The sequence below is a fragment of the Microcaecilia unicolor genome, chromosome 11 (genome assembly GCF_901765095.1).
Source record: "Microcaecilia unicolor chromosome 11, aMicUni1.1, whole genome shotgun sequence".
Lineage (NCBI taxonomy): Eukaryota > Metazoa > Chordata > Amphibia > Gymnophiona > Siphonopidae > Microcaecilia > Microcaecilia unicolor.
In genome coordinates, this window is record NC_044041.1 from 106,602,426 (window position 1) to 106,630,100 (window position 27,675).

Genomic DNA, 27,675 nt, shown 5'->3' on the forward strand with positions numbered 1-27,675 from the left:
GCTACTGACTCCTTGCGTGATCTGGGACAAATCACATTATTCCCCTGTGCCCCAGTTATAGCTCCACCTGTGCCACTGACTGTGTGACCTTGGGCAAGTCCATTTGTTTTTTGTCTTAACCTTGTTTGTTCAATCAGATAGTAAATTGTAGGTTTGTTTGTTTGTTTTAACCATATAGGGATAGAACTGGGATGAGTGTTCTGTTTGTTCTGGTGACCTCACATCTAGAAACCCTATAATGTGAGCAACTGACATTCCACCTGTTAATATTAAGTCCCTTCCAGATAATGTTTGCTAAATCTGCTTTTAACTTTTTTTGGTAGGAAAGATTTTAATACTGCGCTTTGGCTAAAAATTGATGACATAACACCTTTATGTCTTCTGGGGCAATTGTCAGAACTATTGTACAAAACAAACTCAGTAAAAATAATATCTCTAGGTTTTTAGCACCTCTCCCAGACTTTTGAACCACAGTAACCCTATAAAAGGCAGAGACTGACAGCAAGCAGCTGAAGTGAGGTTGCCCTTTGCCTTTACAGCAGCCAAGGCCTTGGTAAGATTAATAAATAGATAAGTGTTAGTTGCTGTGTCTTGTAATAGAAGACCTAGGCAGCACTCAATAAAAGTATTAGTGGCTTTTTTTTGTTACATTTGTACCCCGTGCTGTCCCACTCATAGCAGGTTCAATGTGGCTTACATATTATCTACAGGTACTTATTTGTAACTGGGGCAATGGAGGGTTAAGTGACTTGCCCAGAGTCACAAGGAACTGCTTGTGCCTGCAGTGGAAATCGAACCCAGTTCCCCAGGACCAACGTCCACCACACTAACCACCAGGCCACTCCTCCACTCTAGATTAACAACAAGCTCAACAAAATCTTGCTTCATGCTACACAGTTGGGTATTGTGGAGGAACATAGGTTTAAAAAGGGATCAGACAAATTGTTTCAATCATTTTTATTTGAATTCAGTACAAATGCAAAACAAAAAATATTTATAGTCTGCATCAATGGGGAATAGAAAAGAAAATTTAACATAATATGCTTAAATAAAACCAGATCTCTTAGATCAATAATATATAATATAGCCTGCATGTCAACCTAAGGTCAAAAATCCCACCTATTTCTCCTACAGCTAATATACAAACTTTCAATGTAAGAAATTCCTTCCTACGACTACATCAGGAAATATCGGGATCAGCCATATTTTTGGAAGAGAAGTCAGTTATAGGCTATTGAACATAACAGATGCACTGTTTCCCTAAACATGACTGCTGAAAACTGGGAAGGTAGGCAATCAACAACTCTACACAGGTCATGTTTATTATGCCCTTCCTCTAAGTATCTGCTGCTTGCGACTGTCAGAGACTGCATGAATCTTTGGTCTGACCCAATGTGGCAGTTCCTGTTTTAACCATTCCCAGCCATGGTCTGCAGTCACCTTCATAGTATTATGTTTTACCATAGCCCATCCTTCCTAACCATGGTCAGCAAGTCACATCTATAGTCAAAAGCTACAGACAAAGTGTGGTTAAACTGTGGCTCATCCATTCTCAGCCCAGGAATTCAGCGCTACATGACTCACCAGAATGGCTTTGGGAAATTATTTTCTCTTTCTTTGTATAGACTGAATGACTATGTTGAACATAAGACGGTCTATATACTGATTGTACATTGTTGACTCTGCATGATTAGAGGATAATTGTATTTTGAGCCAGAAGCTGTACACAGATTGATGTGATTTATACTGGAAAGGTTCAAACCTAGGCCTCATAGGTCATATTATCTGAAATAAAGCACGTCAGAAAAGGTTTGTTAATTATCTGGAAGTCATTTTTCCTGTTGGTTTCCACACTGTCAAGCTTATCTCCCTGCCCTAGCCAGCAGCTTGTGCTTCCATTTGCAGGAGGGTGGTGGCAGAACAGGTAATTTGAGACCTGCAGCTAGCCCAAGCTATTGACTTCCAACATTAATTATTATTATCAAGAAAGCAAACCTATTTAAACAAAGTGCATGTGTAGGAGCAAATCTGTGTAGAACTTATCATAAAATAAACTTAGTGAATCTTGTTGGTGAACAGATACAGCACATGATCTACAGTGTCAACGGCAATAGGCAAGAGACTGAACCTGTTCCTTCTAGTTTTCCCATGACACTCAGTCTTCTTCTTGGTTAATGCTGCTCTAGGTTTGATGACACATCAAAGCGTCGGATTGTCACACATCCACGAATGGGGAGTTGGCATGGCACAGAGTCCTCTACCACACGACACAGGTCCACATATGGGTCATACAATACCATACTGGGAATGGCCATGATGTTTCCTCGACACTCCCCAGGAGGTAGATTCGCCCATTTGCTGTGCTGCAGCCCATGAAGAACTTGCCACTCAGACACTCCTCGTTCAACAGTGTCCATTCATCTGTGTCCACATCCAGGCGAAAGGCTTGCCCTCCAACAGTGTAGAGTGCGCCATTAAGGAAGGTGGCACAAAGATCATATCTGAGCCCAAAAGAAAAGGCAAAGTGAAGTTACCTGTAGCAGGTGTTTTCCAAGGACAGCAGGATACATGTTCACACTGATGGAGCCCTAGTGCAGAGACACTTCCCAACATTATTTTCCAGAAGCTTTTGGAAGTGTTCTACAGCATATGTGTGCTTCTTCCTGTCTGTCGTCGTCATGTGGGACCAAGCCAGTCTAATACTGAAGCTGGATGGAATTTAACTCCAGGTGGAGGTAGCAGAACAGTGTGAATATGCATCTGCTGTCTTCGGAGAGCACCTGCTATGAGTGAGTAACTTTGCTTTCTCCAATGACAAGAAGGATGCTATATACACACTGATTGGAATCCCTAGCTACCAAGCTATCTGAAACAAAACAAAAAACCTGCAACAAGCAATGTGTAACCAATAAATGGGTTTGGTTTGGTTTTTGACAGCCTGGAGCAGAAACAAAAAGGGTCTAGAGGGTGCAGTTTGATTCTAGACGCTGAATAAATTCTGAAGTCTTGTTCTAGGCAGTAGTGAAATGTGAATGTGTGGACTGATGACTGTGTTGCAGCTCTGCAAATGTATAGAGCAGAGATGTCCAACCTTGGCCCTTGCCAGGTCAAGTTTTCAGATTTCCTCAATGAATATGCATTCTCAAAACAAAAACGTGGGATGCATAAATATCCAAAACACTTATAACAATCCTGAGGCAAATAATATGATTTATCATTCACAAACACTCAGGTTATATCAAATATCACCTCTAAAAAAATCCTTTTATTTTAATATTACTTTTTTTTTTTAGTGCTCAGAAAATACAGTGTGACCACACCAGATTCAGTGGTCACCGTTATCTATCATTGCACCAAAAGAAGAGTGTCCATATAACCTCAGTTCAAAGCAGAAAATTCACATGTGTTGAAAGCCAAGAACTTACCTTATATTGAATTGTTCTTTTTTGGACAGTCTTCACATCTACTGCTGAAGTGCTTCACCAACACCTTCTGTAGATTAGGAATTGGTATTGGACAGAAAACAGAGGGTAGGGTTAAATGGCCATTTTTCTCAATGGAGGAGGGTGAATAGTGGAGTGCCGTAGGGATCTGTACTGGGATTGAAGCCTGGGATGCAAGAAGAATCCCTCGGTTTGCAAGATGAGGGCCAGAAATCATTCCTGTCTCCACGGATCCTGGCTAGCTAGTTCCAGGAGCAGAGGGAACCATATTTGCTTCAGCTAAAATGGAATGATGAGTATCATGGTTTCTTTGGCTTGCTTTTCAGGAGAGTTTTCACTTTGAGCAGTATTGGAGGACATGAGTACAGAAAGCCCTTCCCTAGTTGAAGAGAAAGGCATCCAAGGCCAGTTTGTTGCATGATCCTAGTCTGGAATAGTACTGGGAGACTTTGTTGTTCAGGATTGTGGCAAAGAGGTCTACCAAAGGGGTGCCGCATGCTCAGAAGATCTCTTGGCCTATGCCCATATTTAGTGATCACTCAATGAGATTGCATGACCCAACTCAGCCTGTCTGCCAGACAATTGTGGGATGGAGGAATTTGGAATAGGGGACTACAAATTCCTGCGAATGAGCCACTACAACAGAGACTCTTGAGGGAAGGAGTGACAGTGATGACATCTGCTAAGTTCCCTGTGGTTTAAGACCATTGGGAAGCTAGAGTCCACTGAGCTGTCCTCAACTAAGAGTGTGCCTTGGGTGTCGTGGACAGTTGAGGCCGTTTGGTCTAGCATTGTCATCATCTGTTGAGCTGATACATGCTGGCTCTGCTGAAATCGTTTCTATACACAGGTCTGGGAGCAAGACTAGCTTAAGTCATGTATAGTAGGGCTTCTATGAACTCCAATCTTTGAACAGGATTTAGATGGTACTTGGGGTAGTTGATGACAAACCCTAGTAGCTCCAACACCCAAATAGTTCCGAGAATAGATACTTGCGCTTTTTCCTTTCATGTGCTCTTTATCAGCCAATCATCTAGGTAGGGCAACACATGAACACCCAGTCTGTGTAGAGATGTTGCAAATACTGCTAAGCATTTTGTGAAGATCCTGGGAGCTGACATAAGGCCAAATGACAGGATGTTGTATTTCCCTACTTGAAATCTGAGATAATTCATGTGACTGAGATATATCAGTATGTGGGTGTAGGTGTCCTGTAAGTCCAGGCAACATAGCCAATCTTGTTCCTGAAGCATGGGAAGTAGAGTGCCTTAGAAATCACCCTGAACCTTTAGTTTGCTAAGAATCTGTTCAGAGCCCTTAGGTCTAGGATGGGATGGAATTTCCCTGCTTTCTTTGTGACGAAGAAGTACTTGAAATAAAACCCCTTTTCCTTTCTCCTAAGGTAGAACAGGCGTGACTGCTTTGGCCTGCAAAAGGGAAGAGAGTTCTTTTGTAAGCAGCTTCTGGTGCTGATAGCTTAACTTGGTAAACAGTGTTGTGGCCTGATTTCCAATTGCAGAGTGTAGCCTGTGTGGATTATTTTGAGAATCCACTGGTCTGAAGTTATATGGGCAGCGCCAGGCCTAGATGTAAGTTTATCTTTGCCACATACACAGCAACTGCAAAATTGGTTGCCTGTACAGTTCAAGACCCTGATGAAGCTGTATATTTTCCGGTGAAACGATGTTCTCTGTTGGTGCTGATAATTTAACTATACCACAGGCGCTTTAAAAACCAATGCTGGATTGAATATAGAAGAAATGTGGTTTACTACTGCATTTTTTGTGTGCATTTTGTTTGGATGAGTATTGAATAAATTGGACATTTCCATTGTATCACACAGAGATTTTTTTGTTTGTCTGAAGTTATAAGGGGCCACCTTTCTTGGCTACATTTATGATGGCTATGCTTTCCTGGAACCAGTCAAAAGCTTATCCTTGGCTTTAAATGGGGAGCAGAGTGGGACTTCTGAGCTCTCTGCTGCTGTAGGCAGGAGCAAGAGTACTGGGTGGTCTGGGATGGACGAGAGTGCAGTAGGAATCTATGTCCTTGAGAACAGTAGACCTTCCTCTGCCAGAGTACCTCCTGGAAGCAGAGGCTGAGCCAGGAGTGTGCCAGGACAGTGACTTTATGGTATCAGTACTCTTTTGATAGGGTCAGTGACCTCCTCCACCTTGTCACATACAAGCTCGTCTCCCCAGCATGGAACATCTGCCAGATTTTCTTGAACCACTGGCTCCAGGTTTGAGACATGCAGCCTGCACATCCCAAAACCGATAGTGATGGCCCTGGACACCACATCGAAAGCATCATACGTTGCTTGAGCCATGTGCTTTTTGCACTCCTGCTGCTTGGCTACTAGCTAGTGGAGTTCTGTAGCCTTCTCAGGTGTTAGAGTATCTGTGAACTCTGTCACTAAGCTCCATAAATGCATGCTCATGCAGAGCTTGTAAGAATGTATGTAGGAAGTGAGCATAGCATTGTGCAAAATCTTTCTCCCAAAAGACTCCAGTGTCTGAGCCTCTCTCCCTGGAGGTACCAAGGATTGAGTCTTACAACTCTTGGTTATTTTGAGAACAGATTCAACCACCATTGAATGGTGAGGAAGTTGAAGCTTCTCAATTTCGGGAGCCTTCTGGACCCAATAATGTCAGCTTTCCTGTGTATAGGCTGTACAGAGAGGGGGACTCCCACTACTTCATCTTTATACTTCTGAGGAGTCTGTGCATGAGCAATTTCACAGCATCCTTTGAGGAGAAAAGTCAAACTTGATTATGTGCAATAACTTGGTCCTGGGCTCATCCTCAGTTTCTAAATCAGATGAAATGGATTTGGCCATTTGACAAAATCGCAAAGAAGAGCTCCTCATGGGGAGGGGAGGGGTCTGAAGGAATACCAAGGGACCCCCCCTTTTCTCTGAGAGGACTTCTGGTGCCCCTTCAGACATCCAGGAGCAGTCCAAATTAGGCTTGTAAAAGTACTTCTCCCCTGTACCTGCCTTGGTCTGCTGACAAGTTGGTCAAGCCTAGACGGGGGCGCTAAGGAATGGGTGATCTCCCAGGCCCTGAGGTTTTCTCCCCCAGTGGAATGTACAATGACACTGTCTCAATGGGCAACAACTCCAACACCTTGTGGAGAACTGGTGTCAATGAACATGCGATAAGCAGACCATGGACCTTCAGGATGGGCTGGGGCTTCACACGGTTCTAACATCAAAGCCCTCAATACCTGTGCATCATGTCAAGCCAGAGGGTGCCCCATCTCCTCCTGGAGAATAGCCGCAATCCACTCCTTACGAGGAGCTATTGTTAAAGGTGGGGCTCAATTGATGTAGTGACTTCCCTCAAAGTCACTGGGGTTTAATCAATGCCCTGGTCCAGACTCAATGGAAACTGTTGTGCTCACTTCGTCGTTGGATGGTGAGCAACCCTCACAGCATGGGTGCTTCTTGGGTATTAAGGATTTCAATGTCATGGTGCTTCAATGCCACAAGGGGGGGGGGGGGGCAATGTTGATACTTCTTGGCATGGCATTGGGATTCCTCAGCATTGACTAGGACAAAGTTGAATCCTTTCCTGCTTTCAGGATGGGGAAGCTTGATTCCAGTGGCTGCTGCTGACACTCAGCGTAAAGGTGGGTGGACGCCTCCTCAGTGTTAAAGCATCTCCAGTGTCTGATGCAGCTCCAGGAGCCTCTAATGCCTTCTCGGTGCCAAAAATTTACTTGCAGTACTTCTCATGCCCTCTAATACTTTTCCTTGATATCTACAGACAGAATTTACAAGAAGAGGGCGCCAGACATTCAGCCACATTATGAGGGTGTGTGAGGGACATGGTTTTGGAGCAGAAAGCACTTTTTAAAACCACTGGGAGTTTTTCGGGACATCTGAAAAAAAAGCAACAACAAAAAACAATAACCAAGGCAAAATCAAATCATTTGATTTTGACAAAATGTTACCCCGATCAGGAAGCTCAAGGTCTAAGACGGCCTAGTAAGCCATGGCAAAAGAAAGGAAACGTATAAATGCTGAAAAACTTCCTGAGACATTAAGAGGAGAAATGGCACTGGCCCTGCACAAACACATGACTGGACCAAATAATAATGTTGCTGACACGAAAAGTGCAAATGAAGAGGAATCGATGCAAGCTGAGGGGAGATTGTAAAGGCATGGCCTTTCTGCTCCATGGAAAGATGACTGGCTTAGTCCCATATGACGTTGGTGGGCAGGAAGATGCATACATGCATGGTAACAAGTTTCCAATAGCTTCTAGAAAATAATGCTGGGGAGCATCTCCGCACTGGGCCACTGTTCCCTCTAAGCTGAGCAGGAGTCCTCCAACTGTATTACTGTCAGTGGGAGGGAAGGAGGGGGGCCTTCGACATTGTGTTTTCAATTGTTGGGGCATGCAGGATCACTGGAGTCTTGCATAGCTTGCCTGTCCCTCTCTATTGAAAATGTGATAGTGGAAAAGCACCCCCTACTGGCAGGAGGTGGAAGACTCCCACTCAGCGTTGAGAAACAGTGACTGGGGCTCTATCAGTGTGTATATAGCATCCTGTGTGTCCTCAGAGAATTCAGTTATTACATGACTTGTATTTGAGACAGGCTGTATATTTTTCCATAGGCAAATCTCCTCTCTGCCAACTGATGTCCATGCATGAGAGGAATTTCCATAAGCCTCGGATTGTCCATGTAAATGGGCTATATGAAAATTAACTACTGCCCCTGTGGGTAAAAGTACCTGATGGTGATTTTTGTGAGTCTTCTGGCTGTTGGGATATATTGGTTTTATTTTACTGCATATGCTCTTTGCCATTCCCAGAAGCTGCTGCCCTAGATGACTGCTTTGTCTAATGGTTAAGCTGGCCCTGTTTCTTAGTCTCTCCTCCCTGTCCCCAGTAGGTGCCAGAGAAGAGAAAGTGTGAGAGGTACACACAGGCATGTGTGCTGGCCTGAGCCTTCGGCTCATAACTCTTCTCTTGTGCACCATTCCTCATTATTGACACAGACTGGGCACTCACACTTGTTAGGGGAGATGGATAGTCTGGTCCAATGGCAGTAGAAGTGCCTCACAGCTTCATGACAAGAAGCACATGTAAGAATACTTTAGGGCTTTCTGCCCAGGTAATGAAGCCAGCACTGCTGTATTCCTTTTCTTATCATAAACAATTTACTAAGGAGATTGCGGTCAAGGAAGCAGACCCTGTTGGCAGGGAGTTCTGAATGCACGCTTCTGCACTTCTCCCATATCTTTCACCAGTGGCTCTCCAAAGATGGGATGGGTCTACAGCAGTGATTCCCAAAATGTTGGTCATGACCCTAAATGGGGTCACATCATCAGTGGATGGAGTCACAGCAATAGGGCTCCCCCTCTTTCTGGACCTCCACAGAAGTAGATGCCCTTTAGTGGCAGTCAGTATGGGGCCTGTGGGTCAGTATACATTCACGGATCTTGTCCCCTCTTCCTGAATGGGCTTTCTGCTAGACTTGAAACCCACGCACAGTACTGGGGTCTGTGAGCACACACTAAAACACATATCCTTGTACTGACTTGCTGACACTGTTGACACCACTGCTGTTGCCTTCTTCCTTATGGTGGTGGTGGGGGGGGGGGAGAAGGAAATGGATGAAGGAGGGGGATAGGGGGTCTGCTATTTTTGTTTTCATTATCATCTAGGATTAATTCTTGTTAAAACAGGGTCATATTAAATAAAAGTCTGGGAAACACTGAAAAAGGGAACACTGCTGGTGTGAATGCGCATGCATACTCTGCCTATGGTCAAGACTCAACCTCTTTCACCTATGTAAACAGAGGAATGGTGGTGGAGTGAGGGGGGACATGGAAAAAGCATGGGGTTTGATGTGTTAGAGTGATAAGGTGCTGTTGGATTGGCAGTAAAATTATTTGCAGTAGTGAGTTAAAAAACGTACATCTCTGTTAAGTCCTTTTAAATCAATTCTATATTATTTGGCCAAACACTTGGAAACAGCTTTCAGGTTTTACAAATTATTTTCTCAAGGCATCGAGCTGATGTACAAAGTACACTGTCCAGGCCATAGGAGCCAACTTTTCAAAATTATTGTGGGTGCTAAACCCAATGGAAATTATTGCTCCCTGGATACAGTTGAGGAGTTTGTCCAATATTGGTGGTGCTCAAGCATCCACAGCATCCATAGCTGGCTCCTATGGTCCAGGGCCTTCACTGGTCCACTGACTTCACTCACAGAGAGGGGAGAAAATGACATCCCTTACCTTCTGGGGAAGAGAAAATGACATCAATCACCTGCAGAAGTGGGGGAGAAGGAAGAGAGAATACTCACCTGGGAGGGGAGAGAATGAGATCACATCCCAGATGTCTTTCTCCATATCCAGTCTCTGCACACCACCATAAACGTCTCCATTCGCATCTCGACCACAGACCACATAAAGCTTGGTGCCAAAACTGGTGGCTGCTGCCCTCTCTACAGGCTTCACCATGGGACTAGTGCTCTCCCAGCATGAGTCCACCAGTGCCAGTCGTTCCACATCAGCGATCACACCATCATCTGTGCTTCCACCCAGCACATAAAGGTGTATTCCAGCCCCACAGCACAGTGACAGCTTCGAGAGTGCTTCATGGCAGGACCCTCCAACCAACGGTTCTCACTGCAATCATAGATGATCACCCAGTCTACACTGTACCACACAAACTCTCTCCCGGAAGTAGCCTCCAGTTACAAACACTAAATTCCCTGAGGGTAAAAGGAGAGGAAGAAAGAATTAAAGGTCAGAAGCCAGTCACAGCTCCACACCAGAGACAGCTCTGAGCAAGGCATTCTTTCACACCATCATACCAAAAAAAGAAACATTGCTCCAGGGGATGTCCGTGCAGAAAAAGGCTTACATGCCAAAATTTGCCCATAACCTCTAATGATGAAAAGGAATTCCAATCCGGCCCTCTATATATGACAGTTCTCTGATTGGATTTGGATAGAAAAAATAAGGATAGGTTTGTACAATGACTTCCTGATGAGAACTGGATTGGAAACAGAAAGGCAGTGCACAATGACTTCCTGAGTGTCATATGGAGAAGATGCATGATGCCTCCGATAAGAAACAGATGGATATAAAAGAGGTGAAAATTTGTGTATGATGGCTCTTGCCCTGATAAGAAATGATTAAAAGAATAAGGAGAGGCTTCTTTCAATGGAAAAGAAGTTCTGGAATAAGGGAGCATAGATGAGGTGGAGTAATCTAAGGACATATTTCTTATGGAAAGAGTGGTGGAGTTGGTGGAAATGAGACTATATCTGATTTCCATAAAGCTTGGAATAGAGAGTCTCTGCAGGGAAAAGGTTGTAGAGACTGGATTGTTGTTTTGGATAGGTCATACAGTCTTTTTCTACCATTGTATTCTGTTCATGATGACTGCTAGATGGGAAGGCACAAGGAAAGGGGAAGTATGTAATGGCTACCTGATGGATTGGATAGTATAGAGAGACTGTGCTTGGTGATTCCCTGATGAGAACTGGATAGAATGGTGTAAAAAGAGGCTGCACTAGGTGACTCTGATGAGAGCTGGATGGGAAGAAGTTAGGAGATGACAATTCCCTGATGGACTGATGTAAGGCAAGGCAGATTAGGGGAAGGTAAGAAAAAGTAATACAGGACTGGTCCATTACTTAGTGCTGATAGTAGGGTTAACTCATGTAGTTATTATACAAGTAATTGGTGGTCCTTCTCCACAAGATCTGAGGTGCTCCCATTCTTTCAGAGGGTCCCACTGTATTACAGGCAATGTGTGTGGCAGGATCAATTTCTACAATTGTTACCAGAGGCACTCTGCTTGGATTTGGAGGAAGGGCCGGACAGCAGGATGCCTGCATCTCTACTACCCTCAAGCATGCCCATCACCCCTCCAGGCTTTACCATTGGATACCACTGCCACCAAAGCAGGTGCATATTGGTGATGAGATTACAGTACACTAGCAGACTGGAATATCTTAACCCATCTTGCATACAGAAAAGGGACGGAGGGAAGCCAAGGGTATCAGTGTGCAGGTGGTGAAAGATCTGCCAAATGTTGGACATGCTGTACATGCTCTTACTCAGCCAGTGCCCCATGCTAGTCTTATGTTAGCTGATGCAGATATCAGGGTAAATCTACTTTAAGGGCCTGATTTTATAATAGGATGCCTATATGAGAAATCCAAGAAGATGTTTATTTTAAGCCTCTTATATACTTTTATAAAATAGGCTGCCAGAAACAGCCCCTCTAGTGCAGCATTTCTCAACATCTTCAAGGCAAGTACCTCTAAGTCAAATTTCAACCAAATACCCCCAAGTTCTATTCAGCATAGATTTTGAAATGGATATTCCAAACACTGACATATTCTAATCACAAACAAAAAATAAAATTACTTGTTCTACCTTTGTTGTCTGGTTATTTTATATTTCTAATGTGTTGGTCTGAGCTCCAGTTTCTGCTTTCCTTCATCTTCTCTTAACTCTCTCCTCCTTTTAGCTTCTTCAACTTATTTTTTCTGCCTCTCTGTCCATATTTAATTCATTCTTTCTAGTCAGTGTTCAATTTTCCTCTTTTTACTGTGTCTACCTACAGCTTTTCATCTCTTTCCTTCACTCTGGCTCTCCTATTCCCATTCTTCTTCTTCCCAGTCTTCACTAATTCTATCCGCTCTCCCACCTTCCATCCAGCGTCTTGCCATCTCTCCTCTCTCCCCCTCTCCTATGTCTACCCTCACTTTTTTGTCACCCTGGCCACAGCTGCTGCTTCTTAGGGCTACTGTCTCTGTACTCACATCACCAGTTTCACCAGGAAATTGTCAAAAGGGGCAGGGGACCAGGACAGCCAACAATGCATGGATGGAAACTGTGGCCCTGGGACTGCTTCAGGTTGTTTTGTTGCTGTTGTTGCTAGTCTTGAGAAGCAGCAGAGGTAGGGGTGACAGCAGGAGGGAGATGAGGACGATCTGCTGCCTACCCCCTGCTGAGGTCTAGCATACCCCTTGGGGTGCACATACTGCATGCTTAGAACCTCTGCTCTAGTGTAAAAATGCCAATACACACATTGTTGAGCTGATTGTTACTCCTGGGGAATTCTACACTCAATATTTGAAAATTCTGTATATTGAAAAACATAATCTTACTACCTGAATTTTCGTTCCTTTAGTACCAACAGACCAGTCCAGGATGTCCATTGACCAGCAGGTGGAGATATAGGGCACAGTTCACAATTCTGTCTCCCTAAGGCACTGTGCAGCTCCCTCAGATCAGTAGTTTGTTAATAAAGCAGTGGGACCAGTGAGGGCTTAACTGCATGTGTAAAAATGTCCTTCCTTCTTTATACATCCTTGAAGAAACAAGAAGCAAATGATCAACCTTTCTCTCCTCTTCATTTTTTAAATAACTGTAGCAAGAATAACTTTGACATAGAAGACATAGCTGACTCTCCTAAAAGTCAGGACACAACTTAAGGTGGGAACCTGGACTGGTCTGTTAAGACTAAAAGAAATTTTCCTTAGTGTTCTCAACATACCAGTCCAGAACCTGTGAGTATCAAGCAGTTCCTAAGTGGGAGGGAGTCAGTATGGTGTAAGTACTGAAGCTCCCAAGGAAGCGTCATCTCTAGCACCCACATCCAAACTGCAGTGCTTCACAAATGTATGAAGGGAAGACCATATCGCTGATCTGCAGATTTCTGCTGGAGAAACAGTTTGCAACTCTGCTCAAGATGTTGCAATACACCTAGTTGAATGATCCTTCAAAACTGGAGGCACTGGCTTGCCCACCAGAGATGCACTGAGCAATCATGTCTTTCAGCCAATAAGCTATTGCAGCCTTAGAGAATGCCTGCTCTTTAGTATGGCCTCCCCAAAATACAAAACCTACATAAATCATTAGTATCTTCAAGTATATCACCAGTACCCACTAGACATCCAATAATTCAAGGCACCAATTGACCACAGTCTTCTCACCTGGAGGGAAGAAGCAGCGGCTGGTTCAAATTAAATGGAGATACTATTTTTCAGAAAGAAAGAAGGAACAGTATGAATAGACACCCCAGGCTTCCATAAATCTGAGGAAAGGGTCTCTACACAAAGAGCTTGAAGTTCAGAAATCCTTCCAGCTGAAGTAATATCTTCCAAAAATATTGTCTTCAAAGTGAGATCCTTCAGGGTCACCTTTTTCAGGGTTCAAAAGCAACCACTGAAGATCTTTAAGAACCAGATTAAGATTCCACTTCACATATATGACCCTAATTGAAGGTTTTAGCCATTTGACTCCTGTGAAAAAAATGCACTATATCTGGATGTACCAACAAGGAACTTTGCAAGCAGCCCCTGAAACAGGCCAACATTGCTACCTGAACCTTTAGAGAATTCAGGGGATCAAAAAGCAGCCACTGAAGAGCTTTAAGAACCAGATTAAGATTTCACTTCAGATATATGGCCCTAATTGAAGGTTTAGCCATTGACTACTGTGAAAAAATGCACTATATTTGGATGCACCAACAAGGAATTTTGCAAGCAGCCCCTGAACAGGCCAACACTGCTACCTGAACCTTAGAGAATTCAGGGCTAAGCCTTTCTTAAAGCCCTCCTGAAGAAAGTCCAAAATATGAGTCACTGAGGCTTGGAAAAGGGGACAAATATCTGCTGGAACACAATCTCTCAAAGACTCTCCAAACTCTTAGCATACATCATCAATGTAGAAGCTTCCTAGCTTGCAAGAGGGTAGGATAACATCCTCCACATATCCTTACGTTTGCATAGCCAGAGTCTAAGACCAAAGAGAGACAGATCCTCCATTTCTATTGGCCCTTGTTTTAAGAGCTTCTTGTGCACGGAAGACAATCAGCTGGTCTGTATGAGTCAAATCAAGTCACGATTGTGACTATGTTCCCGGTTGGACTTGTTTTGGGGTTTCTCCAGCCACGCCAAGTCTATGTGTAAATCCTGAAGCCTGGGGGAAAATCCTGAAATCCGGTCCAGTCCAGGCTAGTCCGTTCCTGGATCCTGTTCTTGACAAGCCGTGCTCTGTTGTTCCTGCAATCAAGCCTCACCATTATTCGTGACCTCAGCTGGGGTTGCCTTTATCAAGCACCTGGAACTTTCTGGTTTGCCTTTGCAACAGAGGTCATCTGATGAGCTTCTCGTCAGTGAGTGTTGTTGCAGTGCTACCCTGTTACTTCTTATCCTGTCTTTGACCCTGCTTGGTTCTTGGAGTATTCTACTATTTGCTGCCTGCCTCTGACCCCACTTGGTTCCTGGAGTATTCTACTGTTACTGCCTGACCTCTGTTCCTGCTTGTTTCCTTGGCTACTTGTCTTTTTGATGGCCACCTGCTGACCCTGCAGTTCTGGGTTTTCCCTTCTGTCTCATAGTCCTGCCGGCTGCCCGCCCGCACCCGGGGGCTCAACCTCTGGGGAACGGCGGTCAAGTGAAGGTGAAGCCTAGCCATTCCTGCCTTGCCTGTTTCCAGTCTGCTCTACTTTAGCTGAAGCTCCAGTTCGGTGTTCCAGTCCTGTTCCTACCAGCCTGTCTGAGTTCTGCCTGGTCTCCTGTTTGGGGTGGTTTTCCTGCCGCTGCCGCTCCTCGGCAGTGGCCCAAGGGCTCACAAATCTAGGTTGCCCTAGAAAGTCTGACAGTCACTCAAAGGGTGCAATTTACTTTCTTGACATCCAGGATAGGACAAATGGAGCCCTCTTTCTTTGGAACCACAAAGCATATGGAATACCTTCCCTGGACCCAACCATCTTGGGAACCAGAATGACAGCTCTGAGATCCAAGAGACCCTGCAAAGAGTAGCATACTGCTTGCTACTTGCCAGATCACTGCAAGGGAACTCCAAGAAAAATATCTATGAGTGGGTGGGAAAACTAATTTGTAACCCTCTCTTATGACCTCCAAGACCCAGTGGTCAGAGATAATCCAGGTCCATTCCTTAAGGAACAAGGCCAGCCTATTGCCTATCAAGATCCCTGCAGAATGGACCAGGATCCCATTGTTGTGAACAGTGAGGGGCACTGGAGAGGTGACTGCATTGCATCGACCCTCTCTTGTTCCCATAAAAGGAAAATTGCCTTGGTTGAATATGGGGCACACTGAAAATAAACCTGAGCACCCTGGTCTGTCCCACATTGCATCCTGAAAATGCGACCAGGCTGAAGAAGATGGACTTAGGCCTATCCTCAGGAAGCTGCTGCTTCACCACCTTCTCCAGATCTTCCCCAAGTAATACTTTACCCTTAAAGGGCAACTTGGGGATCCGAGACTTTGATGGTGCATCTGCAGCCCAATGCCTGAGTTACAAGAGATGCCTCACAGAAACCACCAAGTTCATCTCCTTTGCTGAAGATTGCATTAGATCATAAGAGAATCTGCCAAATAGACCATCCCTGCCTCTAGTCTGACCCCTTCTAGAGGAGCTCAGACTTCTGGTCTGAAATATTGACTACTGGGTCCAATGGAGTCATACCCTGGAGTAGAGAGTGGCCTAGTGGTTAGGGTGGTGGACTTTGGTCCTGAGGACTGAGTTCAATTCCCACTTCAGGCACAGGCAGCACCTTGTGACTGTGGGCAAGTCACTTAAACCCTCCATTGCCACATTGAGCCTGCCATGAGTGGGAAAGTGCAGGATACAAATGTAATAAAAAATATAAGCCCCAAAAATGGAAGCTTGAAGACTTAAAGACAGGTTCTGAGATTATGCAGATCCTTAAGCGCTGTCCCTCTCTCAAGAACTGGAATCTATTTTTTTTTTTTATTGCCTTCACCAATATATCCACTTTAGGCTGCACAAATCCATCCTTATCCTCCAGTACCAAGGGATAAAGGTTGGCCATAGTGTGCCCCACTGAGCTCTGCATTAGGCGAATCCCACTGTTCTGAAATTAATTCTAGCAAAGCTTGATGAAAGGGAAGGCTCTGGGTGGCTTTTCTTTTTCTTCAAATTGTTCTTTATGGAAAATTTCCAACTAAACACATAAACAGAAACAACTAAAAATAGTTATACTAAGAGGGGTATTTTTTGATAAAACATCTAAGTCAATTTTGGACGTTTTGCTAAAAACATCTGAAAAAAATCGAGTGGCAAACATAGCCACTTGAAAACATCTACCTTTTGGTTCAAAAATGCCTTTTCTAAACATTTGTGCTCAATGCGTTTTGGTTTTGGGACCATTTTGTGGGCAAAAGAAATCCAAGAGAAAAACGCCCAAAAACCAATCATTGGGATGTCTGGAGGCCATCATTCTTAGTAGTCTAGCCACACAGACATCTCAGCAGAGCAGTGCAGCAGTCTAGGGGGCACTGCAAGTGGACTTCACCTAAAGTTCCCAAGTACATTTTGGGCAAGTCACTTAACCCTCCATTGCCCCAGGTACAAATAGTACCTGTATACAATATGTAAGCCGCATTGAGCCTGCCATGAGTGGGAAAGTGTGGGGTACAAATGTAACAAAAATAAAATAAATATACACATTTCACCATGACCCCCTTTATATTGTATGGTGAGCCCTCACAGAAAAAGAAAACATGTCTCACTGCTCACCACTATAACAGCCTTCAAGTTTGCAGGTGTCACCTATATATAGGTACGTAGATATTAGTAGTTTTGGAGGGCTCATATAGGGCGGTCTCCTTCTCTACAGCATTGCACTGACCACTAGGATACTCCTGGGACTTGCCTGCTGCTCTAACAAGAATGGCCATCGTATCTGAAGATGTCATAAAGCCTGTCACATCTTACGGGGGTGGAAGGGGGTCTGTGACCACTGTGGGAGTAAAGAGGAGGGTTATGTCTTAATCCCACTGTGGTCATTTGGCCATTTAGGGCACCTTTTAGTCACTTATTCGTAACTGAAATGGGTCAAGCCAAAAACATCTTATTTTTGGCCCTAGATGTTTTTGTTTCTATCCACTATTGCAGAAAAACATCTATAATTTGGTGCCGCCCATCTCCCACTCCCTTGAAATTTGGATGAACTGTGGAGAAAATCATCTTAAAATGGAGTATTGAAAATTACAACTTGGACGTCTGAGAGAAAAACATCCATCTGCCATCTTAGGACATTTTTTGTTTTGTTTTGAAAATGAACTCCTAAGTATCATACGAGGAGGTAGAATACATGAAATATGTTCAGAGGAATGTCAATGCTGAATCTTGGCTGACAAGTAGTCCAAAAGTGGTTGCCAGTCTTCTTGTAGCTTGGTAAGGTGCTTTTGATCTCTGCTATTCTGCTTTCATATTTGGCATGTAAACATAATTTCACCAAAAAAAATGAGTTGATCTTCATAGGCTGGTTTCCATTTATGATAGCCCAGCTCTAGGTGGCTTTTTATTACCTGCCATAACAGGATCCCCTTGAGTCTAGTTTGATCTGATGGAGAAGAAATACTAAGAACTTCCAAGGAGGGAGCTCATGTTTGTGAAAGAGCTGCACAACAGTATGTTCATCACTGTTCTCCAAAGGGCTCTCACTCTCTTCTAAAGCATTCTTCAGAGTAGTCATCCTGGAAGCTGGGGATGGTGCTGCCACAGGAGCAGCCTGAAGACTTGAGTTCCAGTCTCAAGCTGATCAACCTCCTGTGCTTGGCTACTAAGTCTTCATGAGGGTCCTGGAGATAAAAGAAGATCCAGAGAAGCATGTCTCTTCTTCAGTAAGTATGCCTGATGAAACAACCAAATAAAATTTGGAGAGAAAGGAATCGATAGTGGTACAGCTCCTCTGTGCTCCACTGATAGATGGTGCTCTGGATCTGCCAAAATCTGACATTTGTGAGGAAGGAAACTCACTAGCTAAAACCAGGGCAGGTGTGTGGGAAGACAATATTGGCCATTGCTGCTCCTGCACTTTCTGAAGTAGAAGCATAAGCTGAGCCTGCTGAATTTAGCCTGTCTCCTCTGGCTTGCAACTCCCAGTAAGGAGATCAGCACAGGACTCCATTTGATACTGGCATCTGGCACTGAGAGAGAAATGACAGAAGCAGCCCACGAGAATTGCACTGGGAGCAGCATCTGACTGCTTTCACCAGTGCTGCCATTAGTGAGGGAGCTATGCAAGTAAACCCATAACACAGGCAGGATCACAATCAATCAGTGTTGGTGGAGAAGACAAGAGAAACCAGAAGAGGCAGTTCTCACAGCGAAGTCTCCCCTCCTCAGAGGCTATGCTGGAAAGCAATACACTGGAGAGAAGTTTCAGCTCAGCAAGCTTCACTGAGCTGTTTTGAGGGCTCCTGTATGAAGTTCCTTTCCCCTTTTGTTTGGTTTTGTCCTTCATACTGCAGAGGACAGGAAAGGAGGTAGGAAGGAAGGAAACCCAGGGGAGGGAGAGAAGGACCCATTCCCATTGGGTATACTCCCTGGTAGTCACCAGGAAGCAAGACCGAACTGGAAACAGCTCAACAGAAAACAGAACCAGGAGCTGCACCAAAAAACAATCTTCCACTGCTGTAAATAGAGAAATATAGATCTACAGGAGCAACACAATGCCTTTATAGGGCAGAGCTCACAATTCTGTTTTTTTTTTTTATCTCCACTTACTGCTCAAGGGACATAAACCTGCAAGTTTTGGACTGATCTGTTGAGGATGCTAAGGAATTAAATTTTCTTGTGGAGAATTTCCCCATTATAAGGGCTGACTCCTCCCCTAGGCATGAAATATCCCCACCACCTGCAAAGCTGTTTTCTTCTGCCAGTTCCACCTTCGCCGGTTCTTAGCTTGTATCCCTTCACCCAGCTTTCTCTGCCCCGTCTCCAAGTCAATACCTCCCATTTCTCCTCTCCCACACTCTAGTCACCTATTCTCTAAATGCTAGCAGCTCTGTGCTTTTCACTGTTCTTTCCCCACCCCTCAGCATTCACTGCTCTCCCTGTTCTCTCTTCTTAACTCCCAGCAAGACTCCAGTTCTCTCCGTCCATCCCATCCCCAGGCACAAATCCCATTACCTTTCTCTGCCCTAGTCCCCAGAACCTCCCCCCCCCCATCTGCCTTTCTCCATCCCCCTTCCCATGGTGCACACATCCTTCCATTCACCTTTCTCTAGCCCTCCCCGCTCCCTTGGCACAAATGCCACCTCCATCCACCTTTCTCCAGCTCTCCTCACTTCCAAAGACACAAATCTCCATTCACCTTTCTCCAGTCCTCCCCCTCCCAAGGCACAAACCACTCATCTACCTTTCTCTAGCCTCCCCCGACCCACAGCACATATAATAACTCATTCAACTTCTTCATCCACCCCTCTCCTTGATGGCACAGGAAAAGGAGGAGGTACACAGCTACAAATTGGGTAACATCCTCCTCCTTTGTCATCCTGATCCCAACTGTTCCTTTGAACTGCACAGACTTCTGTTCACCACACAGTTTAAATGATTAGTAAGGGCCAAGGCAGCAGAGGACAACAATGTAGCTGTACCCTCTTCTTCGACTGTGGCAGGGAAGCCAAGCTGCACCACACTACTCAGTTGAGTCATTGCAGCTACCTATGCAGAATTCTCCAAATAATGTACTTTTTATTTCATAAAACACATAGACATATGTGACACAACAGTGTATTTTAACCTGTAAAATTGCCTTTATTAAACCTTGAAGTGCATTGCTCTAGTTTGGCCAGCAGGTGATGCATGTTTTATGTTAAAGTTGTTATAGAAAAATGAATGCCCTCTTTTAGTTTCACTCAGTGAAGAAGTGAATCTACAGTACTGTGAGCAGTATACATTTAAAACTTGTTGACTGGACTCTGATTGGCCAGGATTTTGAAATCACCCAGCAGTTGCTCAGTGAATTATAGGTCCTGATTTTTCCAGGTACTGTTTAGACAGTATACAAATGTTTAGTTAGTGTTATAATTGATCCATATTTCAGTTACCTGTGATTGGTTGCTGATTGCACTATTTTGTTCCACTGTTTAATTTTTAAAAGACAATAAACAATATAAAGAATCCTGGTTTATAAACAAGTCCATAAACCACTACTAAATGGACTTGGGAATAATCCACAATTCCAGGAATAACATGTATAGAATGTTTGTACGTTTGGGAAGCTCGCCAGGTGCCCTTGGCCTGGATTGGCCGCTGTCATGGACAGGATGCTGGGCTCGAGGGACCCTTGGCCTTTTCCCAGTGTGGCATTGCTTATGTACCTTTGTGTTGGATCTGTGAATGCTTTCTGGGAACTGTGGGACCAGTGCAAGTGGGGCCCCAGTCACCTAGAAATCATTGGTGATAATTTGAGAGCGGGAGATTTGCCCAGAGGCAGTTGTGACCCAGTCAGTGGGAGGAGGGTGCTATTGTACAGAACAAGCAGCAGGTGCAGGCGGACATCAGCTGTGCTGAGGATAGACCCCCAAGTGGCTGTGGGGTAACCCCTGGAGTGTGGCTAGGCATTTCGTGACAACATCCAAGGCCTTTTCTGCATATAAAACAGATTTTTTTCCATGTAGAGAGAGTAAACAAAACTGAAGACCCTGCAATTTTAAATTGTAGTCAACAAAGAACATGGATTAGGAGGGTGGAAGAAAGCAGCACAACATTTGCAGCCCCACACAGTGGCATAACTGCGGCGAATTAGATTTTATCTGGGTTAGAGGGTGGCACAGAAATAAAATGATAAAAATCTTACAGCACACTCACCATTACAAATATACTTAGCCATTGATCAAACAAAGCAGAAACTTTCCCAAAATAGAAATTAGATTTATATGCACAATGAAAAGTCCACAGTAAAGTTAACTGTGTATACAAGAACACAGCCAAGGAAGACTTATTCACCACCCTTTACATGGAAAAAGGTGAGAATTATATACAATGGACTAGTTGTGGGAAGATAAGGTGCACTTAGCTCAATTTACCTACCAATTGCCCAACCACAGACCCTACACTCAATCTCTACTCATCTACCTCATTCACCTTTATAGCCCCATGCTTTCTTACATTCTATCATCGTTCTGCTAGGCAATACCAGTCACCTACCACAATCTGACAAAAGTAGCATTTAGTGACTAGGACTCTCTTTTTTAATGCAAACATACTTTTTGCAGTTACCTACTGCTGCCACTGCATACTGAGTGAGGTTCTTGCGCTGCAGTGGGGCACAAGGCCACCAAGTACCCATCTTCGGATGAAAGAGAAAAAGATCCTGCTGATCCATCTCATGTTTCCCTCCTAGGATATACAAAATTTCATAGCTGCGGCTGGTCTTGGTAGCCTGCTCCACATTACTCCAGCTGGGTGGAGGACAGCTGTCCAATTTCCTCACCAGTTGTGCAAAGATGTCATGCTCCTCAAGCCTCCTACTACGCTTCAGCAGGATATCAAGGAAAGTGAGGCTTAGAAAGCCCACTCTGACCAATCCCAAAAGGTCAACAAAGTGCTCCTCTCTGCTGGCATCTTCCATGAGCCATTTCATTGCTGCATCAAAGACTAAATCTTCACGAGTGACATAGAGATCATCACTCTGAAGCAATTGCAGCAGCAGGTCTTCAGGCATCTGACAAAAATCCCCCTCTTCCTGGCAAATCAGCTCTGCGAAGTGAGTGAGGGCCACATTGAATGCTGCTGCATAGAGCTCAGGGCAAGCAAATTGTTGGGCATATGACATCATCCCCAGACAGTTGGACACATGGAGCTGCCGTTCCAGGAACGTCTCACACAGCCTCTTCACCTTCTGAAACTGCAAGAAGTCCGCAGTTTCCAGTACACTCATAACATTCTGGCAGTTCAGTGACACCTTAGTATCCCGAGTAAACTTGAGAAGAATTTGGAAAGCTTCAACATCCACCTCTTTTAATGTAATGTGGCTCTGGGAGCTTTCCCTAGCACCCCCGTAGAACATGGCCTCAAAATACCTACTATGAGCAGCCAGTAGGTGTCTAGTCACATGGAAGCACTGCTGTCCCACCTCCAGCACGGTGTCACCAGCAGCTTCTTCCATTGTCTCCATAGGCTACAGCTTTGGTGTACAGTTCTTGCTGCTTGCTTGTGGGGTTAAAAGCTGCTCAGGTCAGTGTCCTCTCTCAGCAGAGTAGCATATAGTTCACTGCTGGCAAGCTTGTTCTAAAAATAAGAGGCTGTTTACTCTGGGCTGGCTGTGACTCCTGTGACATGTTTGGCAGATCTGAAGTCATTCCTTTCACTTCTAGATTCTGAACTGATCAGAATTAAAAACCACATGCTCCTGTAGGTTAAGTGCTCCTATCTTCACAGTGCAGAACAAAACTACTACTGGGCAACAGGACCTTGGGCCAGTGACAATTTATGAGCTTTATGAAATCACCTCCACTGTACCCAGGTATTGCTGGAATAGAAAGTAGTAGGCTCCAGGACTACAGGAAGGGGCTGGCACAGGTTTTACTCCATCACACTTAAATTACTTGCTTGGCCTGTGTCAACTTCAAGTATAGCAGGTGATCTCTGACAACAGCAGGACACATATTTTTACATCTGGGTAACATCATCTGATGAAGTACATTCTGAGATTCTCAGTGTTCTTTTTCTAAAAGCACTTAGGACTGTCCACCACACATGCGCTCACATTCACCGGCAGCTGCAGGGCAGTATAATATACAACTTCTAGAGGAAGAGGGTGGGGTATGTAAAAATATAAGTGTCCTGCTGTCCTTGGAGAACACCTGCTACAGGTGAGTAACTACTTTCTCCAAGGACAAGCAGGACATCATATATGCTCATCTGGGAATCCCTAACTACTAGGCTGTCCAAAACAAAAAAAGGGGAAAATGAAATGGAACACGCTTGCAAATAGCAAGGCCAGGATTTGGAGACAGACCGGAACAGAAATAAAATGGGCCCAGGGGGAAGCAGCTGGATTTTAGACACCAAAATGCTGAAGGACTGTCTGACCAAACCAGCTGAGCTGTCATGTTCCGAGTCCTGCTCAAGACAGTAATGAGATGTGAGCGTGTGGACAAAAGACTATGTTGCAGCTTTGTAAATCTCCTTTACAGAGGCTAATCTCAGGTAGCACATTGATGAGCTGTGACATGACACGGCACGGCAGATTCAGTCCAGCCTGGGCATAAGTAAAGGAAATGCAATCTAGACAACTAGATAATGTGCATTTAACAACGGCAGCCTTATCCTGTTGAGATCAAAAGCACTGATTATGGGTTTTAGTCTGCTCCAGCGAGAAGGCCAAGACAGTCCAAAATGTGCAGTGCACTTGTCCTGGGATGAGAATAGGGTTTTAGCAAGAATGCTGGCAGAACAATTGACTAATTAAAGATGGAACTCCAACACTACCTTAGGAATGATGAGTTTATCTTGTTGGGCAGACTGGATGGACCATACAGGTCTTTATCTGCCGTTATTTACTATGTTAGGATTCATGGAAAGTACTCTGTTATGATGAAATCTTGTGGAAGGTGGATCTGCTACTGGGGCTTGGAACTCACTCAGTCTCCCTTCATGCTGAAGAGATTCTCACTAAAAATAATACCTTCCAGGTCAGATAACAGGTGTCACATGGATCAAAATGAGCTTTCATCAGCTGGGCAAGGACAACATTGATTAACTACAGTGGCCTGTTCCGGGGCTTTAGCAAAAGTAAATCCCTGATGACACAAACAACTGAAACCTGTACAGAGATAAACTTACCTTCCACAGAGTGATGGTAAGCACCAATTACACTGAAGTGAATGCTTAAAGAGTTGATTTATTAGGCTGGACTCAGAAAGATGAAGAAGGTAATCAAACAGTTTTTGTGCTGCAAAGGAAAAAGAATCTATGGTTTTGTCTTCACACCATATGCCAAACCTCCACCTGAAGTTATATAACCTTAGCAGAATTTTTCCTGGAAGCAAGCAGGACCCCAGGAGATACCCTCCTTCAGTTAAGAAAGTCAACTTCTAATCCCTCAACACCCAAGCCATGAGGGCTAGGGCCTGAAGGTCATTCTGAGGGTCAGAAAGCACTCCAGTCCCCACAGGTCACTGGCAGCTAAATCCAGAGGTAGCAGGCACCAAATCTGCCTTGGGCAATGAGGATCATGATTCCTTTGGCCTGCTTGAGTTCAGTAGAGTTTTCAGTATGAGAGGCACTGGAGAATATACATACCCCTCCCCACAATCAAGGAAAATGGTATCTGAGGCTAGGTGTGATCCTAGCCTGGAATATTACCAAGGGACCTTGCTATTCCGATAAGGGGTGAAGAAATAGATTGAGGGGGGTATCCCACTCTCGCATGGGCTACACCCATGCCGAGAGACCACTCATGTAGCTGCATTATCTGACTTACTCTGTTGGTCTTCCTCAGCAGGAAAGGGGCTCCAAGCATCATGCCATTGCTGGATGACCAGTACCACATCCTATTTCCTGACACAGAAGCCACAACCTCCTCCAGCTCATCACTGAAAAGATGGGGCTCCCCAGATTGGAATATCTACCAACTTTTCACAAATTGCTGGTTTAAAAGCATAGACACACAACCAACTGAGTCTACACATTCCAATAACCATGGCAAGGTCCTAGACACCACCTCAAAAGTAGATCCACTTCACAGGTGGCACAGAGCCATGTGCTTGCTACACAACTGCTGCTTGGCTACTAGCTGACAGATCGCTGCAGGCTGCATAGGTGGGTAGAGTGGCTGCTAATTCCACACTGTGCACTAAGATCCACAAGTGAATGCTGCTAAGAACAGATGTGGGAGAATAGCACAAGTGTCAGACACCTTCTGCCCAAAAGACTCCATGATCCAAGGCTCCCATGTCTTGGAGTGCTTGGTTGAGAGCAATTTGATGACTATAGAATGGTCTGGAAGCTGCAGGTTCTCAAAGCCGGGAGCCTTCTGGACTCTTACATGTAGTCTCGACCGTCTTGTGAAAAAGCTAGATGGGTGGATATAGGGAGTGTCTCCCACTGCTTCATCTGTACCACCCTAAAGATACTGCGCACAAGCATAGCCATAGCTTCCTTTGGTGGGGTAGCAAAATCAGGAACATCCCAATATCTCAGGCCTCAGCTCATCCTTAATGTCCAACCAAAATGGGAGGAACTTAACTATCTCCCTAACAAATTTAGTAAAGGGGAGTTCCTTAGGAGGGGAACTCTTTTCAATAAGGGGGATAAAGGTATGCCTGGCACTTGATCAGACTCCCAAGAGTGGGCAAAATCTAAGTAATACTCCTGTGGAGAGAGTCTGCATCTGCTTTGGTCTAGGGGCCAGGCTCTGGCCAAGACCACCAAGGGAGTTCTGTGTCCTGAAGAAGCTTCTTCCTCTGACACACTGGTGGAGATGGTCATTGTCCAGTGTAACTTCAGTGCAGTGCCCTTTGATGAACTGGCATCACCCAAGTAGTGGACAGATGTTATAGACGCCTCCTGGATGGGCTGAGGCTCCACTGGGGCCAACACCAATGTCCTCAATGCTTTGGCATAGTTTCTGGCAAAAAAGTGCCTGAACTCCACCTGTAGCAGAGCCTCGATTTGTCCCTCAAGGTCTGGCATCAGTAAAAGCTGAGGCTCAGCTAGTGGAGTTATGCTCTTAGCAAGCATCGGGTGTCAAAGCTTTAGCTTGGTCCTGACTTGGTGGAGGTTGGCATGTCAGTTTCCATGTCATGGAAGTGATACTGCCCTCCTGGCAAAAAAATGCTTCTTGGGGGAAATTGATGATGTTGATACCCCTGTGCGTCGACAGAGACCAATGCTAATGCCCCTTGGCAATGACAATGCTAGGGTTGGCCTAGTTTCTTTTATACATTGTAATCTGCACTGATCCAGAATATGGTTTGTAGCAGAATATAAGTTGTATTGTAACTTTGCACTGCTGTTTGACACTTGATGCTTTTTGTTGAAAACTGTGAAAGCAGTTTACAAGAAGGTTGACGGTTGGGTCCTAGACATGACAGGCACCAAGAATTAAGTCTAAGGGCCAGGGCCCTAGTAACTTTTTAAAAATACTAGGAATTTTCTGGAACATGGTGGGGGAAAAAAAATAAGTCAAAGCAAAATCAAATGGCGCAATGTAAAGAGGGCCAGGGAGCCACAGAAAAATGAGGAAAACTGCCAAAAACTCTTAAGCAAGACTAAGGGAATAAGGGAAACCGGGTTCCACATGATGAAAACTAAAAAGGAGACGCTCTTCCAGAAAAATCAGCAAACTCTGTACAGCATGAAAAACAAGATGGCCCACATGAGGGGAGGGCAGACAAACATGTCTTCTCAGCTGAATGGAAAGACTGCCCTAGTCCTGGGTGGCAGCAGCAAGCAGGAAGGTGAACAGTCCTAAAGGCTTCCAGAAAAAGCACTGAGAAGCACTGCCACAGTGAGCTCTGTCAGGTGATGTTCTGCTGGTCTTTTAAGAAAAAAAAAAAAAAAGATTTAGCATACTACCAAAACCCAGCCCATAGCTTTTAGCAATATCCTTACCTTCATTTATGCCTATTTCCCCATCCAACTTTTCAACATAGTGGATTACAGTCCTTCACAGAAGGGGGCCGTTATCTAATACTGCTCTTCAGGGTTACTCCTGCTGCAGTTCTAGAACATTTATTTAATGCTAAACCCAGTCAGCAGTCAGGTATAGGGTCACAACCTTTGAAACAGATTATATAGATAGATGTGAAAATAAATTGAGCTAAAGCTGTAAATGTTACCATCCTAAGGCAGGAGACCACAGTCCAGGAGCTGACTGTATCAGTACATTTAGAACAGTGTTCAGGCTCCTACCTGTCCACATTCAGTGACGCTATAGGAACAACACTCAAGCCCTTGAAGTAGAAGGGCTGGCTGTGTAGCTTTAGGTAGTTCAGAATGTAGCAAATGGTTCAAGCTCACTTTCTACACAGTTGAGTGTTTTGCCTTCCTGAACTTCAGCAGCTAAAGAACAGATTTCTAGCCTCAACCTAAGTGAAGCACCTACACATACATCTGATCAATAAAGAAAAAAACCCCACATAACCAGATTAGGCAGACAAAACACAGATTTTATTTGTACAGAAACCTGAGTGGGATACATGTAGCGTAGAAAAAAGTGATGCAAGTGTCCTTTATCTAAGCTTGCCTTAGGTCTGCTTTGCTCCTTACACAAGCTTGAGGGTGCATAGCTCGCAGCTACTACTGTATTGCTGTAGACTGTGGTGTTTGAAATGCACATCTGTATCCCCTATGCATTGGTACTCCAACCAGGCAGGAAGAAAGGATTGCAGCTGCATTTCCTGCCACCTATAAAGCTGCACTGAAGGCACTACTCAGGAGCCCCTTCAGCTGACCAG

The 27,675-nt window shown here is 44.6% G+C and overlaps 1 protein-coding gene across 1 annotated transcript; it reads right to left on the bottom strand.

Annotated features, from left to right (window-relative positions):
* Window positions 1-778: 778 nt before the first annotated feature.
* Window positions 779-22,437, bottom strand: LOC115479602 (kelch-like protein 23). Its single transcript, XM_030217620.1, is given in 6 exon segments — window positions 779-2,329; window positions 2,332-2,501; window positions 9,762-10,032; window positions 10,035-10,140; window positions 10,142-10,176; window positions 21,491-22,437. Coding segments are annotated over 6 exon segments (1,638 nt in total). The 5' UTR covers window positions 22,389-22,437; the 3' UTR covers window positions 779-2,171.
* Between the last annotated feature and the right edge of the window lie 5,238 nt (window positions 22,438-27,675).